The sequence below is a fragment of the Aphelocoma coerulescens genome, chromosome 1 (assembly GCF_041296385.1).
Source record: "Aphelocoma coerulescens isolate FSJ_1873_10779 chromosome 1, UR_Acoe_1.0, whole genome shotgun sequence".
Lineage (NCBI taxonomy): Eukaryota > Metazoa > Chordata > Aves > Passeriformes > Corvidae > Aphelocoma > Aphelocoma coerulescens.
Genome location: NC_091013.1, coordinates 4,410,809 through 4,428,774, shown reverse-complemented (window position 1 = coordinate 4,428,774; position 17,966 = coordinate 4,410,809). Strand labels below are relative to the sequence as shown.

The following is a 17,966-nucleotide window of genomic DNA, read 5'->3' as shown; positions in this document are numbered from 1 at the left end:
CAAGAGCTCTCCCAAGGAGATGTCAGTAGCTCTGAAGAACTCTCCAACTGGGACGAGCGCAGTGAGCAGGAGCTGTCCCAGGGAGAAGCCTTTAGCTACTGAGAACTCTCCAACTGGGAGGAATGCTTGGAGCAAGGGCTGTCCCAGGGAGAAGTCAGTAGCTCCCCAGAACTGTCTGACTGGGAGGACTCTGTTGGCCAAGAGTCGTCCCAAAGCAGTGATAGCAGACCCTCCATGCAGTCCAGTTGGGAAGATGACAGCGACAGAGAGCTCACACAGGACAAGTGGGAACATGTCAGTGTCCACAGCATCGGGGTCAAGCCCCTGCTGCAGGAGGAGGACGTGTGGGACAAACTGAGCTTTTTTGAGCTGAGTGAAGAAGACAGGGAGCAGAAACTGGGAGTTTTTGCAGAAGACGGGCTCCCAGTGCCTGTCCCTCAGGAGGCCTGGGCTGAGCGTGGGGCAGCTGAACTGTGCCACCAAGTGCTGCTCTGGGCCTCGCCTCCCCACCTGGCAGCCCAAGGGCTCCTCAGAGGACACGCAGCTTCTCCTGCCTTCGAGGAGCAGGTGCCAGAGGCAGGGACAGAGAGCCCGGTGCGTGCCTCGCTCAGCTGCTTTCTGTGCTTTTCCCAGCTGGGAGCCCTCGGGCAGCGGCCGGCTCCCCCCAAGGAACGCCCGTCCCGCTTCAGGCGGGCGCTGCGGGCGCTGCTCCACTGCCCCTGCCTGAGGCCACGGCCGGACAATCGGTGCCCGCTGCCCACGCCAGGCCGGGCCCCGCAGGTGGCGGCCGGCCCGGAGCCTGCCCGGTGTCCTGAGGGAGCCACACGGGCTGCCTTTGATGTCCAGCTGTCAAGGACATCAGCTCCTTGTCGGGAGAATCTCCTGGCTGAGGCTTAGGGCTTGACAGGCACCAGTGGTGTCAGAGCTAAGGGCAGGTGCCCAAAGCCTGGGGAGAAGGAGCTCCTGCTCAGAGGGGACACCAAGGATGCAGGAGGGACAGGCCACAAGGACATTCGGCAGAACTTCCCAGATGAGGAAGAAACTCATAAAGCCAACTCAGCAGCTGTGCTGAAATCGGCTCTGACCGGGGATAAAAGTACTTCAGGCACGGGGAGACGGCGACCACCGACCCCCAGCTCAGTGACCCCAGAAACCCAGCGAGAACAAAGGAAACTCTTCAAAAGAAGAGACAGACTGAGCACAGAGAAGGACTAGTTAGCATAAGGAGCGGGGAAACCTTCTAGCCAACAGAAAAATAGTAAGAAATTAATATTAAGATATTGATACTAAGGTATCAGTAAGTTATTGCAATTCCATATTAGTTAGTAAGAGAAAGCATTAATTTAATATTCAATAAACAGCAAAACTGGCTAAAGGGTCTATGTTCTCATCTTCTGAAGAAGGAGCTGCTAGTGTAAAGCCTGTATTTTTGAGGAGAAGCTACTAAAGAAGCTGCTAAAAACGTCTCCCAGAAAGAAAAACAAAACAAAAAACCAAACCAAAACAACCAAACAAAAAACCAAAGCAAAACAAAAAACCCAAATCTAAAGCAAAACAAAAACACAGCACAAAGAAAACCCCCAAAACAGAGCAGAGAATTGAAATCAAAACTTCAGAGTCCCCAGAAATGAGGAACTGCTGTCACTCAAATGTTATTAAAACCACCTATCTCAATCCCCTGAATTCTAGTCATTGTTCAGCATTTCACTGCAGCTAAGAAGAGATCACATAAATCACAGTCATATATTACTTCCCTCCCGCCAGGCACTACGTTTAAGTAAAAGCATCAGCTTCTCTTTGCTTGTCTGGGTGGATTGCACTTGGTCAGAGTTTTCCTTTAAGCACAGCCTGCCTCAAAATGAGCATCTTTCACCTTTCTTTCCTTTCTGTATTTTGCTTTTAAATATAGTGGAAACTTTCCACTTTGAGTTAGGTAACACTACACAAAGAACATGAAGAAATGGTTGCCACTGAGAAACTGAAAATGTTACCTATTATTTGATCAATATTTCCTACGGCTGCCATTGAATTGGACCGCCAGGGATCCATGGATTTTTAAGAGACATGTCAGGACCCGGAAACTCTTCCCATGCTCTTAAATGGAGAAATAAAAAAGGAACTCTGTCCAGGTACTTTGTTCTTTATAGGACTGATTGTCATGTTAACATAGGAGATAAAAATGGGAGCATCTAAAATGTGTTTCTACATGGCCAGGGGGTACGAGGGACCTCTTCGTGTGGAATGCTCTGCTACGGATATTTGAAATGGGAGCCTGCCCCTGGCAAAGTGTAGGAAAGGAAGGTCTGGCACATTAGGGACAAAGCTGCTGGTGTCCATCCAGGGTGACCGCCACCCATGTCTGTGGCTTCCATTGTCTGCCCAGGACAGGAAAGCACCGAAAGGTTGGGTATTTCTAGAAATGTAGAGGATCTGGAAGCCACTGCTGCCACCTGCTGTGCCATCCCGTCTTTAAATCCACAAACCCACGCCCTGAGTAGTGCCACAGCCTAAAGCTCATGGCTACCCATGGGATTTACCTACTGGGGTTAGAAGAAGATGGATTGCTGTGCAGGCTTTAACCTTATTGCATGGTGGTGACCCCACGTGTGTAATAAGCACCCAGAGTTATTTCCCAGCCCTTTCCTAGCTCAGGAGAACACAGGAAATCACTTCCTACCTGCTGCCTGTGGTTGGAAGCGTCACCTGGCATGGAGAACATTGACCTCCACCACTGCAGCTGTTTTTTTCCCCCCAGATTAGTTTTTCAGAATTAGGATTCCGTGAAAAAGCTTTTCACTTTTTCCTAGGAGGCAGTTCCCTTGAAAGTGTTCAAGTTGTGGGTGCAAAGTCAAAATCCCACTCCAAACCAACTCTGCAAGATTGCTTCTAATCTGAAAAGTGATTGAAAAAGTGGCAAGTGGTCACTTTTCCATGATTTCTTCAGATCAGAGGGTTACCAAAGTATTTGAGGGTCCTCTGCCTGCCATATTTAAGTACTGTGTCATGAACAAATGAAAACAAAGCTGATGATGGCTATTCAGCCCTGCAGATTATCAACACACTTCAGTCCAGTCCAGTCAGCTTCATCTCTGAAAAAGTGAAAACAGCATGGAGTTAAAGACCATTTTTCAGGAGTTTGTGCTGTGAAAGGTTCTCGGGGTGGTTTGATCTTTGATTCAGATGACTTGGATGATGATTGCTTTTACTGTTGCAAAGAGTGGAACACTTGCACAGAGCATGAAGAACAGAGCAAATGGAAAGCCATACGAATGTTGTACTTCATGGTAACTGCTCAACAGAAATTGAAGTAAAATTTAATTGTAATTGATGCGAGATTAATTGTGGCCTGGAGCAGAAGGCAGTGACTGCCAGACTGCACAAAGCTCGAGGGCTGTCTCAGAGCTTGGCACTCTGAGGACTGCCAGCCATTAGCACTGTAATTATGTTATTCTTATAATTCAGGCATGTAGCAGAGGGTGACTATGATGAAAAGGAATAAACGTCCTGCCAGTAACACAATCACCACCAAAAGAATTATTATTATTAAGAAGAATTACTTAATGTGGAAAAACATTGAGACAGCTATTGAAGTGCTCAGTTTGTATCCACCTCATCAGCAGCAAGGTGCTAAGGAGCAACCACTGAGTCTGCCAAAGTCAAATTGAGTCAAACTAATTTGTTTGTTTGGTAGTGCCCCTGGGCTATGGAGCAGTTTGCCAACCAGTAGCAGGAAACTTCAGGGACTGGTGAGGACACAACACCAGAAAGCTGCTGGGAACACAGCAGTGACCACAAGTGGCAGCCATGGTTGGAGACTTGAAGCTTTCAAGCTTCATTTGACGTTTCAAAGGCGGCTTCAAGCAGGAACCACAGAACTAATGTTTTAATGGTGAGAAAAATGTAAAGAAAGATTAAAACAGGTGGGTTCAGTCTAAGGAGGAGAGAGTAGATGAGGACAATCATCAGACACATAATGGACCGGTATAAAAAGAATAGCGATGAGTTATTCTCCTTGTAATGGGCTTGGTCCTTTTTGGCTAATTCCATATGTTTGGGGAATAACTAGAATAACAGTGGAATGCTGCAGGAAGCAACTTAAGTTAGGGAATCAGCCAAGTGGGAAACTTCTGAACAACAGGGACACCACTTAAGGCCAGTCCAGATGCTGTGCTTCAAAAAAAGGGAAATTGAATAAATGTTTCTACAGCTTCCTTTCAATCATGTGCTTGATTCTATAGCTAACAGGAACAACACTTAAGCTTGCATGAAGTCACTGCAGTTTTTAAAGTAAGTTAAACTTACAGGAAGAAAAAATAATTACATCAAACTATGTAGACTTGCAGCTTAAATTTGGCAAAATAATTCAGGTAACTGGCTCTTTACATGTTAGCACTGCTGTTCTGTGTTGTCAGCGTCACTAAAATCAGCTCAACAGATACAACTGCTCTTACCATACTTTCTCCAAAGAGATGTTATTAATAAACTGACATCAAAGTAATTTGCTGTATTGCTAGTGATCTTATATTACAATTTACATTAAGTTCCATTTGCATATTAGTATTTAAAGGGAACCAAAAGAAAAGACATACTAAAAAGAAACAAGTAAAACCAACCCCCTAAAAGTATTAGTGACAACGTACACTCACTTTCAAAAATCCCACCATTTTATGACTGACTTCCTGAACATTGTCATTTCAAACCAGTCTATTCCAATTCCAGACGATTTTATTTCCACTTATCAAAATACCTATTTCAGATTAGAATAAAACCACAGAGGGGAAAGAAAGGTTAAAAACTGTGCATTTGACCTGTTTTATGTGGATACTAAAAAGCTAGGAGCAGAGGAATTTTCCAGCTGCTGCAGCATCCTATGAAGTTCTTCTTTCTCATGCAAGCTAACTGAGAAACAGTTTGAGGTTTTTCTAAACCAAGGCTTTATCTCACAGGTGCAAACTTGTACACTGAATAAAATATTTTGAAATGGGTGTCAGAGCAGTTCACCAATTACCCTGAGAGGTGGATGGTCAAGTGACCAATGGCATCATGCCACCCTTGAGAACAAAGCTATATAAGCTGATTTCTATAATTAAATATAGCCACTTATCCTGAAACTGGACTCGTGTTGTCTTTTGCTGTTCTCGGTACAACAGCGACAGTTTTACAATTGGTGTTGGGATGCTTATTGAGTTCTGGAGGCAATTTAATAGAGCCATAGATATAAAAATATAGAATTGTCTTTATTAATGAGGTATGCGTTTGTTCAGATCAGGTTTCTTGGGATACAGCCTTCTATTTGGATTTCGGCTGGCCAGCCATTGTATCTGTTCTTCTTATGGTCAGAGTGGTTTATCTGTAAAAATAAAATAGTTTTTTAAAAAAATCAATATTTAGTTTTTTCTATTTACATACCAGTTTGTCAAACCTCATACAAGAAGAGGGGGTACTGAAGGAGGACTGGGAAGCTGAGGAGAATGTTGCACATTTTGCTTAATATAATGGGTGAAGATTCTGCCAGTTTCTCTCTTACACAGAGTGCTTTATTTATTTCCCTGATGGCTGTCATGATATACACTAAAATGAATATCTTTGTCCAGCAGAAGCTCTGGAATGTGAAGAATATTGCAACAATATTCTGCACCAGCACAAGCTGGGGGTGACCTGCTGGGGAAAAGCTCTGTGGAGAGGCACCTGGGGGTCCTGGTGGACAATGAGCTGTGCCTGACCAGCAGAGGCCAAAGAGGCCAGTGGTGCTCTGGGGTGCATTGGGAGAGCATTCCCAGTAGGTCAGGGTTATCCTGCCCCTGTGCCCAGCCCCGGAGGCACCTCTGGGGTGCCGTGCCCAGCTCTGGCTCCTCAGCCCAGCAGGGCCAGGGAGCTCCTGGAGCGGGGCCGGCGGAGGCTGCGCAGCTGAGGAAGGGCCTGGAGCAGCTCCGTGCCCAGCACAGGCTGAGGGAGCCGGGGCTGCTCAGCCTCGAGAGGAGCCCCAGCTGAGAGGGGCCCTCAGCCCTGGGTGTCCCTGGCTGCAGGGAGGGCTCAGGGCAGGGCCCGGGCTCTGCTCCGGGGCCCGGCAGCGGCACCAGAGCCACGGGCAGGGCCTGAGCCCGGCAATTGCCCTGCACAGGAGGCAGAACTGCTGCCCTGGGCAGGGCCAGCCCTGAGCAGATTGGCCACAGAGGCTCTGGGGTCTCCTCCCTGGGGACATTCCAGAGCTGTCTGGACACAATCCTGTGCTCTGGGATGGCCATGCTGGAGCCACCGTGGGAGGTGGCACCAGAAGACCCAGCGTGGTCCCTGCCTGCCTGACCCATTCTATGAGTCTGTGATATTCTGGGAAAAGAGCCCCATTGTGGAAGATTGACATGACTGTGCAGGGAATCAGCATCATCCGTGGACCTGACCTCTGTGTTGGGTTTTCTTGTTTGTGTCTGCCTCAGTCACACAGATGAATGTGACTGGGCTTACAGAAAGTGAACACAACAAGGGCACAGATGGAAACAGAAATCTCTGTGAAAAACAGTATCTTTAGTCCTCCTGAAACCTGCAGGCAAGTTATTCCTTAAGTTTTTGTTTTGGTATGCACACAAATATGAAATGAAAATAAACCAAATCTGACCTTTTCTTTTTGGATATTATCTGGCAGCTTGAAGCCTTTGGCAGCTATAAAAACCCAGCTTGACCTGAACTTTATATTCTTTATTTCTGTACTTCCCAGTTCTTCTACTAATGTTTTGGCGTCATCTTTCAACCTAGGAGAACATAGTGAAAAAAATAAGTGTTAAAAATTCAGGATGTGAAAAATGATGAAAAAGATCATGGCTGATTCATGCTTTACATTCAGCATTAAGCCTGCAGAAGCAAAAATGAGACTTAAATAGTCCTGAGAGCTGTGGTAGTAGCATGACATTGAATTCACAGAGAGAATTGAATTTATCAATGCTTTTCCTTCTCACTAAGTTCCTGATGTTAATACAACAGCATAGTAACAGCATAGCAGAAAGAAAAATGTATCTCAAAAACTATCTGATGTTTCAACAGAACGAAGGACAAGGGCATCAAACATGGATTAAGTCTTTTCCTGGACAATTATCATATCATGAGTTTAGCTAAAAACCCCTGAGATTCAAAAGCACCTGAATAATCAGGTTAAATGTAATAAGGAACCCAAACTAGAGACATCATAATTGGGGGTGTGGATAAATAACATTTCAGAATAAAGAAGGTTATAACCCAGAGGTAACAGCAGTGCTCTTTGGGGTGCTTTTAAACAATGTAATTTCTACCCATCCTAGGGAGCACCAACACACAGATATGTGCAATCATGGGAAAAGACATGGAATTAAAACTTTTAGAGACGAAATGAGAGAACAACTCTGAGTATAGAATGGAATTTACCATTCCTTTATACCAATTCACAACAGTAATTTCCCAGCTTTTAATTGCTCTGCACCTCAGCCTCCATAACCTCCTTACTTGGTGCTTCCGTCATCGTGAGTGGCCATCAGAAGTAGGGTCCCTTCTGGTGCATTCCTGACAAAATCCATCATCTCACTTGAGTGGTCTGTGGAATCAGTCACACAGCTGGTTATTCATGGCACACACACCACACTCCTGTTCATGCACCCATGGTCACGAGCATTTTTAGGGAGTCAGGGAATCAACTTCCAGTGCCTCGGAGCGTTCTGTTTCTCCTCACTAACAGGTGAGGAAACTTATTGTTCAAAGTTTAGAAAATGTGTTAAAAGCTATTCTTTAAGTAGATTATCTTTCCAGATATGTGGAAGGATGTTAAGAGACAGATTAGCAAATTTCCTATGATGATTTTGTAACTAAACTAGTACATCAGGAAAAGGAATTTTGCTGAGTGAAGTATCTGGATGTAGTATCTGGTTAAGTTCTATTCCTACCACAGTGAAATAAAGAAAAAGACAAAACAAAAAAAGGGAAAAGAACAAGATAGTTAATTTTTAAAAAAATTATCTCAGAGAGAAATTCAGCTTTTCAGGCAAAATTTGTCATCATAGCTGGCCAGAATATATTTTATGAAGACAGCAGCTGTTTGTTTCTAGCTGATCCCTATTGATAATACAATCAAAGTCAAGCAGGAAAGAGGAGGATAATGATGTGAATATAAGTCTTATTAATACTGAAACACTAACAGAAGCTCTATTACCCTCTTTTCCTTACCTCCTGTCCACATTTCAAAAAATTTTGTCGATATAACTTGTCCTGTTTTATCTGTAATTAAAAAAAAAAAAGTCTAAATATGAGGAAACATTATTTTATTCAATCTGCAAACATAGCATTTTCAGCTAAAGCTAAGCATCTCTACTTTTGTGTATTATTTGGCTTCTTTTGTTTCAGTTCTTAAATTGGAAGAAATACGAAATAGCACAAGTTTAAGATTTGGGGAGAATATATTTTGTTTCATGTAGTCTCCAAATCATCAAATGCAACTACAAAATTTGCATTACTTTTATTTTAAAGAAAAATTCATTTTTTGGTGCGTGCTTCCATGTTTTTATATCTAAAAGCACTATCCTAGGTCACAACAATAGATAGGAAAACTGGTTAAGCCAAAGACTATTTGAACGAGCTTAATTCTGTGCAGTGTTTGAGATGTCCAACCTTTCATCCCATTTGAATGCCACAAGACACTTATTGAGAACAGTCATTATCTTGCCTGATCTAATTAGTGGACATGTGAAAAAATACATTTTACTACAGACTGGTGCAGGATAGTGGACAGATTTACCTGCTCCTATTTGCCATCATTTTTCTTGTGCATTCAAGATGAGTATTTCTCCTCTTACTCTCATTTTTAACTCATTTTTATCTGTAATACCTGCCCAGTAAAGATTTTATGATTATTGGAAAAAAAGGCAGTAGTTAACTGGGAAAAAATTTGGAACAGATTCTTGTCCATGGTTAATTTAACCTTCAACAAAATCATGCAAGTTTAGACAAAGCCAAAAGCTTAGCAATAGTGAGACAAAAAAATTGGAATATAAGTATTTTGTAATCAAAGCCAACTTGACTGTGCCTGTGAACTCCCTTTCTTCCTCTTGCCCACAAGATTTAGGGATTCATTCTTCCCTGGATCTGTTGTTGAATACACTGCACTTCATCACCATTCCTATTCATCTAAATCAAAATTTAGGATTTAGGTGCCTCCAAACCTGGAATAAAGTACACCTGCTGCTTTCCAGTGGCTTTTACTATAAGCAAAGACATGTAACGACAGTTTAATATTAATTAAACTTTGAGTTTGTCTTTCTGTACCCTGACTAAGTCTGGAAAAGGAATTTGTGCCATGGCTACACCTTGAGGCAGAGCTGCAACTCTCAGTTCCTGCTTCCTCCTTCCTTATCAGTGGAGCAGCAGATGTATTTTATCAAGGACTGAAGCTGAAAGTTGAGTCCTACTGCTGGAGATCACAGATATTCTTGCTGTGCTACAATTCTTTTGTCTAATAAAATACACTTACACTACTTCTGTGGACACATTTTCTGTTCTGTTTTCCTATACTGATTATGGACATGTTTCTTTTGTTTACCCAGAAGACTGTTTTTATCACACAGATTTGTTTTTCTTACATTAATGTGAATTAAGTTTGCAGTATTTTCCCTTCCATACTAGCTATTAAAAAACCCCACAAAACAAAATATCCAACCCCCCAAGAACATTGTTAATTTATTGCACTACAAAAGTATGTCTTTCTCTAACATTTTTTTCTCGTACTTACAATTCACAATGGCAATGTTTATACCACTTCCAGCATCATCATTCCCTTCACTTACAAGCCTGGAATTGAAATTAACACAATATCAGTAAAATACATCTGTTTGGCAGGGCTGGTGCAAAATTATGTTTACCAGTGCTAAGTAATTTTCTGATATTTATGTTTTCTTCAGTTATTTAATTCAAGAGTTTGTTGTAAACAAGAGCTTAAAAATCTTGCACAATGCATCAGTCAGTTTCCTTCAGTGACTCTTTCAAAATGGGCCATATAAAGAAAATATTCCTTACAAGTGCAGCCAGAAAGATAAAGGAGAAAAAAAAAAACCCAAAACCAAGATAAAGTGGTTTTGTGGCTGTCTGCTCTGTGGATTGTGTCTCCAGGAAAGGTCACAGCAAGGTTTTGAAGTTATTCCACCTGTCCAGTAAGAAAAGCCATGAAAGAATCTGACTTTCAGAAGGTGCTGAGCAATCAACGTTCTGTAAATCTGCTATCCTGCACCATGAAAATTAAAAATCCCACTGAAAGCTAACAGTTGTCTGCAGCTTATGTAGAGGAACAAAGAAAATCACTGGAGATTAGGTTAAAAAAAAAAAAAAAGACAGAAGCAGAAGAGTTAAATGTTGTCAGATAAATTCTGATGTTTTCTACCAGAATAGGAGCCCCTGGTTGGAGCTCAGTTGCTGCTACTGAACCAAACCCAAACACCTTTCCTCACAGTACAAAGCACTTGCTGAGATGCAAACGTGGAGTGGTACTCACTGCTCATCCTCAAAACAAATTTTAGCCCTCCTCTGTTTGCCACCGCCGCTGAGGATGCGATAGGCAAAGTTCCCAGGTGGGCAGGGAGACCAGTGGTCACACTTCTGCCTTTTGGGGGCTGGGGCTGCAACAGCAAAGATGAAAAAATGTTTTATTGGATCCTGCGTGAACAATTTCTACATGGGATCAACCCCCAAAAGTCAAGGGGCTAAACTCAAACATCGAAACACAGAATCCTGACAGTTCTCTGGGATCGTGGCAACATTATCACAGGCTTTTTTGGGCTGGAGGTTATCACTGATTATCAAATAGATGTTGGGTCCAAGTGCAAGCTTATCCAGGGAAAAATGCCCCATATAGTAGGATCTGGTATGAATATAAGGTAATTATTATCTGTTATTCCATCCATAAGGGCTACAAGGATAAACGTTTCCTACCCACAGCTTGAAGTGAATAGTTATCATTCTTATTTTAAGCCCTTTTTTTACATAGTAACTTAGTTGTAGAATGACAAAAATATACACATAAGTCACCTGAGCTAAAAAATAATGAGAGTTTAATCACAAAGTTTAGTTAGTGGTTCAACTGCTTATCATAAATATAAACTACACGTGATGGAAGCTAAAGCTTTGCACTTCTATGCCAGCAAACAGATAAAGTGTTCTTATATCAGTGTTCAATTAATTACATTTGCACACTGTCAAATACAGGCTGACATTGTGTTTCTTCAAAAACAGTGTCTAAGAAAAAGTTTAGCTTTGCTTTAATTAAGTTTACAGTCAATTTTACTCTTACAATAGCACATAAGTAATTTCTTAGCTAACAAGCCATCTGTCATTTAGCACATAAATAAATACACAATATCAGATATAAGAAAAAAAAGAGGAAATAAATACAGCTACACACCCCTCAACACTGGTTTCTTTCCCATCTCTTGAAGTATAGCAATAGATACTGTGTTTTGGGGTACATGAGCAGCAACAAAGGACCCCAAATACCAAGCAGCCAACGATGTCAACAGGAGTCCGAATAATCTCCAAAGAGCTGTGAAGGCAAAAATAAAAATAAAAAACCAAAACACCCCACAGACATAAAAATGTTTTCATAGCAACAAAAAAATCTTGTAATATTTTCTGGGATTGCTACCCAAACTGGCTGTTTTCTGTCTGATTCACTGTGCTAACCACAGCCTTCAGAGATGTGGCAAATAGAGTATTTGTGGCATTCCTATCTAGGACAACCCCTTTTATTTCTAAAACTTGATCTTCAAGCAGAAAATTCCCCCCAACACTCCCTTTAATCCACATCTATAATACCCCAAAGAAACATGAAATTCAACTTAATCCTAGTAGGATTTTGACTCTGAAAAGTAAGTACCAGCTATTACAGAGGTGTTTTGCAGTTACTATTGATTTTTTGAGACAGGCAAACGCTCCAGGAATGGTTTTAAATGCTGACCACACAGGGAATCCCCTGCACCCACCCTTTCAACACACAGAAGGCCCAAACAACCCCTTTCACACCATGAGCTCTGAGTGCATTCAAAGAAATCACAGAATAATTTGGATTGGAAGGGACCCTCACAGTTAATCTATTTGACCTCCTTTCAATGAGCAGGGGAATCTTCAACTGCCTCAGGTTGCTCAGAGCCCTGTCCAGCCTGGCCTTGGGTATTTCCAGGGATGGGGCAGCCACCACCTCCCTGGAGAACCTGTGGCAGTGTTTTACCACCCTTGTTTTGAAAAGCTCCCTCCTCATATTGAATATCTACTTTTCCTCAACACCAGAAGTGCTAACAGGCTTTCCTGATGAAATACACCACCTAATTTATGATGCTAAACGAGGAAAAAATCACACTGCAGTAGTGGAACAGGCTGTTTGAGGCATGAGTCACTTCCTGATGTGTAAAGAAACATGTCCTTGAAAACAAGGGTCTGTTAAGTGGAAAAAAAGAAAATTATTAGTTTTATAGTCCTGAAAACTGAGTTTGACAGGACCAATGTCCAAAAACACCCAGTATGTTCACTTTGCCAGCCTTCTAGAAAATACTGTGTATTATCTAGTCTAAATCTTCCTTTTAACAGTTTACACTCATAAGATACTTCTTTCCTTTCCTTCTTGGAACTGCCTTTTATAAACATTAAGATTTCTGCCCTACCCTTTCTCTAGGATAAGGCCAAATTTTTCACTTGTCCTCGTCAAGTCCTGTTTTGCTAGTTCTGCCACTTTCCTGTAAGTTCTGCCCATCTGGTCTGCATCCAAATTCTGAAAAATTCTGCAGAATGAACACACTGCTCCAACACAGACATTCCTGAGCCTTTGCTTCTGGTTATTCATGCCAAAAGGAACTTTGATTTTTTTTTTCCATAAGAGGAGACTTTACTGACTCAGGTTCTGTTGATAATCCACCGCAAAGATTGAATTTTCCCTCTCTAGCTACTCCCTATTTGTATTTGTCCACATGGTTATTCCTGCATTCTACCAGCTTTAAAAATAAAAAGCCCAGCAAAACATTGCAGAAACATTTGTGTGACTGTAGGGAAATATTATGAGAAACTTGCTGTGTTTTCATCAAAGGATTAAGATTGAGAAAGTAATATGCATCTTTAGATATTATAAATTTCCCTGAGTATTCCCCATGAGAAATCTCTCACTCCACCATGAGCAGTGGTGCAAACCCACTCTGAAATAATACTGAAGATTACTCTGACACTTCATTTGTGCAGTGATGTGAACACAAACACTGCCAAAGTACTCATGCACAAATCAGGAAGCTGCTGGAACCAAGCAGAATGACACCAAACTCTGCTCTTTCTGAACGTTCAAAAAAATTACCAGATTTATACACAAAATATATTTAATTCATAAAGGAGGCCAAGTCACAAGTTTCAAAGACAAAATCCAGGAAGAATGACGTGAAAATGACAATTCTGTTGAGAGATTTTAGTGACTGTTTTCGGGGAGGGGATGGGGCGTGGTACATTGCAAAGATCTATGAGAGCACGAGTCAGATTTTGTTTTGCTCATTCCATAGTTGGCTTGGCAGGTTTACCCTAACAGTGATTTTGCACTGGTTTTTATCCTTATTATGGAGCAACTCTGTTGCAAAACAGGCTCAACAGTGCATTTCACCTAAAGAGACAAGAAAGTATAAATGTCTAACTACTGTTATGCCTGATGTTATTCCCTGGTGGCTGGGAAAACCATGGAACAAATCATCCTGAGCGTGATCACATGGCACAAACAGGACAACCAAGGGATCAGCAGCATCCAGAGCACGGGTTTAGGAAAGGCAAGTCCTGCCTGACCAACCTGATTTCCTTTTATGACCAGATGACCCCCTTGGAGGATGCAGGGAAGGCTGTGGATGTGTGTACCTGGACTTCAGCAAAGCCTTGGCACCATCTCCCACAGCATCTCCTGGAAAAGCTGCAGCTCAGGGCTTGGACAGGTGCCTGGGTTAAGAATTGTCTTCATGTCCAAGCCCAGAGAGTGCTGGCGAGTAGTGCCACACCCAGCTGGTGTCCAGTCACGAGTGGTGTCCCCCAGGATCACTTCTGGGGCCGCCAGGTTCAATGTCTTTATTGATGATCTGGGTGAGGGGTTTGAGGGCACATTCAGTCAGTTTGCAGGCAACACTATGTTGGGTGGGAGTGTTGATTTGCTATAGGGCAGGAAGGCTCTGCAGAGTGATCTGGGCAGGCTGGATTGATGGACTGAGGTTTGGATCAGGAATAGTGTGGCCACAGGACCAGGAAGCACCTGTGCTGGGCACTGGTGGGGCCACACCTCGAATCCTGTGTCCAGTTCTGGGCCCCTCGCCACGAGAAAGACATTGAGGGGCTGGAGCATGTCCAGAACAGAGCTGGGAATGGAGCACCAGGAGCGGCTGAGGGAGCTGGGAAAGGGGCTCAGGAACAGGGACAGGAGGAAAGGGAACGGCCTCAGGCTGTGCCAGGGGAGGCTCAGGGTGGACACCAGGAAGAATTTCTTCATGGAAAGGGTGGTCAGGCCTTGGAAAGAGCTGCCCATGGAGGTGGTGGAGTCCCCATCCCTGGAGGAACTCAAGAAACAACTGGATATGGCACTCAATGCTACTCTCTAGTTCACAGGGTGGTGATAAATCAAAGGTTAGACTCTATGATCTTGGAGATTTTTTCCAACCTAAATGATTCTATGATTCTATAATATATTCTGTATTTTACTTAAAACACAAGCTTCTTAAATGTTTTTGAAATATGCCTTTTAAGGCTCATACATTTACCAGCCCTCCTGCACAGTTTGTACTTGGTTCTCAAAACTCATGGCGTATTTTCACTGTTGATCAACTTTTGGTTTTGCTTTTGAGGACTCAGAAGGCACCAGGGGACCTCACTGACCCGAACTGCTGGGTCCAGCTGGCTCTCTTAGGTTTACTGAGGTTATTTATCCTGCACACGTCCATTCATTTTTGGGTTTCTCCATAGACACGTGCAAACCTCTACAAAGTAACAGCAAAGCCATAAACTCAGACAAAGTTAACATAGTCAAGAGAGCTTGATATTTGTGATTAAGCAATTAAGAGTTATAAAGCACAAAGTCCAGCCAGCACGCAGGAAAGTCAGACTCTGCTTTTGCTGCTAGCAGAGGCTGTGGCTGCTCAGCAACAAGGAGCAGTGTGGGGACTGTGAGCTGCTTGCTGTGCCTCCCTCACTCCATTTCTGCCACGGAGGAGCTCCCTGGGAGCTACTGCTCTGTTACTGTCATGAGGCAGAGATACTCAGCAATACTCACAGTGCAGGCAGAGAAGGCGGCAGAGAGGAGCCGGGAGGAAGGGCAGTCAGGACGGAGGTGTGGCAGGACACATAAAACAGCAGAGCACAAGGAAAAGATGGCAGAAGCACAGAATAGCCTGAGTTTAAAGGGAACGACAAGGATCATCCACTCCAACTCCTGGCCCAATACAGGACACACCAACAATCCCACCCTGTGTCCAAACACTTCTTGCTCTCTGCCAGGTTCGGTGCTCCCCACTTCCCTGGGGAGCCTGTTCCGTGCCCAGCCACCCTCTGGGTGAAAAACCTTTCCCTAATACCCAGCCTAAACCTCCCCTGAGAGAGCTTCCTGCCATTCCCTCCGGGTCCTACGCCGGCAGTCCCACCTTTCAGCAGCTCCCAATTTCCCTTCTCCCTCAGGTGCCCCTTGGCAGCAACTAAATCACCAAATATAAGCCCAGGATTGGGTTATTTTGTGTTTAGCTGATTCAAAACCCCCACGTAGCCACACCTCGCTAATACACGCACCCACCCGCACGCAGCTGGGCTTGAACAGAGGAAAAAAGCAAAAAAAAAGAATATATTTAAGACTCGAGCATGAATTATTCCAGACTAAGAGCTGGGTTTTAAGGCAGGATCCGCCTTCTCGCCCCTTCCCCATGGCGAGGGGGTCTCAGCCCGCCCGGAGCGGCTCCGGGGCGCATCCTACTCACAGTGCCGGATCAACTTCATTATTCCCCGTCCTCCTCCTCCTCCTCCTCCTCGTCCCTCTCGTGGCCTTCCCGTGCCAGCACCGGGAAGGGAACGGGAAGGGGAGCGGCCGCCTGTCAGCACCGCACCGCCCCGGTTAAAGTTAAATCACTTTAAATTATCTTCCGCAGAGAGCACGCAGCTGGCCGGCGGCACACAAGGAGGGCTCATATGCCACTCACTCACATGCCCGTTCGGAAAGCTAGACTTTTTCTTTTTTCTTTCTCCCCCTCCCCTCAATGTTAAAATCATACAATCACGGAATGGCTGGGTTGGAAGGGACCTTAAAGATCATCTGGTCCCAGCCCCGCTGCCATGGGCAGGGAACCTCCCACTGACTACATCAGGTTACGCAGAGCCCCGTCCAACCTGGCTTTGGACACTTCCAGGAATGGGACAGCCACAGCCCCCACTGTTCCACTGCCCCACCAAGCTCACAGGGGAGAATTCCTTCCTAATATCCGATCTAAACCTTCTCTCTTTGAGTTTGGATCCATTCTCCAGATGATCCAGTTATTTCTGCGTTGAACCCAACCCAGGACTTTTTCCCACTGGAGACCCCTCCTCCTTCTCCCACCCCTTGCCACAGCATTGGGATGACACCAGCCCACCCTTGGTTCATCTTTTCTTGTGTGCCAGGTGTTACACACCATCAACCTGTAGGTTTCCTTCCTGCTGGGATAGCTGGAATTTTCATTTAGAAAATCGCTCCAACTACACTGTGATTCTGTAGTTGCCCTTAAAACCTCTCAGATTTAGTTTCCATTTTCATCCCCTCTGCCTCTAACAATGCACAGGAATTATGTTTAGCTCTGCAAAGAGATGAATAAAATCCTACAGGAGGGAATCCATACAGGAACAGAGTGGGGCTTTTGCATTCCTCCCAGGACACCCCTGAAAGCTGTAAATGTTTGCAGTCCCTGGAGGAGAGCTGTTTCTTGTCCTTGTCTGTGAGTTTTATGTTATAATATCCCATCAATTGCAGATGAAACCTAAGGGAGTAATTGCTGCTGGTTATTTTCAAATGTACTGGAGCTTGCAAATGAAAAAGCAACGTCCCATAAAAACTGGGAGCGTGAATAATTAAAGAGGTAGCATGGGACAAATAAACTTAAGGAATGAAAAGCATAGGACAGAAAAGAAAAAGAGTTCTAAGAGGGCAGGAGGAAGTTAAGGACAACACTAGTCTGGCATACTTTCCAACATACACAATTATTTCTGCAGGAAGTGTTATCCTGCAAGCTGGCACATCAGAAAATTATGCCTCTGTTAATAAATGATTGAAACTGTTGAAGACTGCAATTCTAGCCCTTAAAGTAACAATAATCCATCTCTAAACCCAAAACCCTGTGTGATAACCAAATGAAAAATTCCTCTATTTTTATTAAAGCCAGGAATATTAACTAAGACTTGGAATAATTTAATTTTGAAATAAATTTCTTGTACGAGCATTGGTGGGTCACAGATTCCATAGAGAAAAATTTTAAGCCTTTAGGAACTTTGTCACCACCTCAATACGGTGAAAAAACCACTTCACTGGCAATCAGTGTCTATTGGAAAACGGCAATTTTACCTGCTTTTACCCACAAGAAAAGTGTAGCAGGTTACTTCCTTTTCATTACTGCCTAAACTACATGGAACTACAGCCAGGCATTTGCTACAAATCCTGGTTTGCTGGCCTGCCAAATCCCAGGGATCCAGTGGCTGAGGGGATTTTAAGTGCGTAAGGATGAGGAAACTCTAAAATGTTTTACTTCAGGTATCTCAGTTTTGCATCTGCAAAAAACCAAACGACACTGTCCTTTCTTTAGTGATTAATAGAAGATGTGGGGTGCAGAACCCTTCTGAAATACCATTTCTGATTTTATCCTGCAAACATTCATTCTGTCATTTGAAATCTTAGAGAAAAACTTACAAAATATTAATCTTCACTCTCCATTCACACGAAGCTGTAAGACCCTTTG

At 43.5% G+C, this 17,966-nt stretch overlaps 1 protein-coding gene across 5 annotated transcripts; it reads right to left on the bottom strand.

The window, feature by feature from the left end:
* Positions 1-5,218: 5,218 nt before the first annotated feature.
* On the bottom strand, positions 5,219-16,251 carry FAM3B (FAM3 metabolism regulating signaling molecule B). Of its 5 annotated transcripts, XM_069016050.1 has the most exons (10): positions 15,639-15,700; positions 15,272-15,389; positions 12,321-12,432; positions 11,405-11,542; positions 10,499-10,622; positions 9,743-9,801; positions 8,185-8,235; positions 7,471-7,558; positions 6,614-6,746; positions 5,219-5,350 (listed from the first exon to the last, which is right to left on the bottom strand). In XM_069016050.1, exons 4-10 carry the CDS (start codon positions 11,427-11,429, stop codon positions 5,261-5,263), a joined length of 570 nt encoding a protein of 189 aa, XP_068872151.1. In that variant the 5' UTR covers positions 11,430-11,542; positions 12,321-12,432; positions 15,272-15,389; positions 15,639-15,700; the 3' UTR covers positions 5,219-5,260. The 5 variants fall into 5 exon arrangements, with proteins under 5 accessions (XP_068872151.1, XP_068872107.1, XP_068872046.1 ...); XM_069016006.1 differs by lacking the exons at positions 12,321-12,432; positions 15,639-15,700 and adding an exon at positions 15,966-16,247; XM_069015945.1 differs by lacking the exon at positions 12,321-12,432.
* Between the last annotated feature and the right edge of the window lie 1,715 nt (positions 16,252-17,966).

What these genes read in the sequence shown, in the direction of transcription:
- FAM3B (XM_069015889.1), bottom strand. An exon ending in ATTTGTTTTGAGGATGAGCA is followed by an intron (nt 9,802 to 10,498) that starts GTGAGTACCACT and finishes TTTCAATTCCAG; the next exon opens with GCTTGTAAGTGAAGGGAATG. An exon ending in ATAATATCCAAAAAGAAAAG is followed by an intron (nt 5,351 to 6,613) that starts GTCAGATTTGGT and finishes TTATTTTTACAG; the next exon opens with ATAAACCACTCTGACCATAA.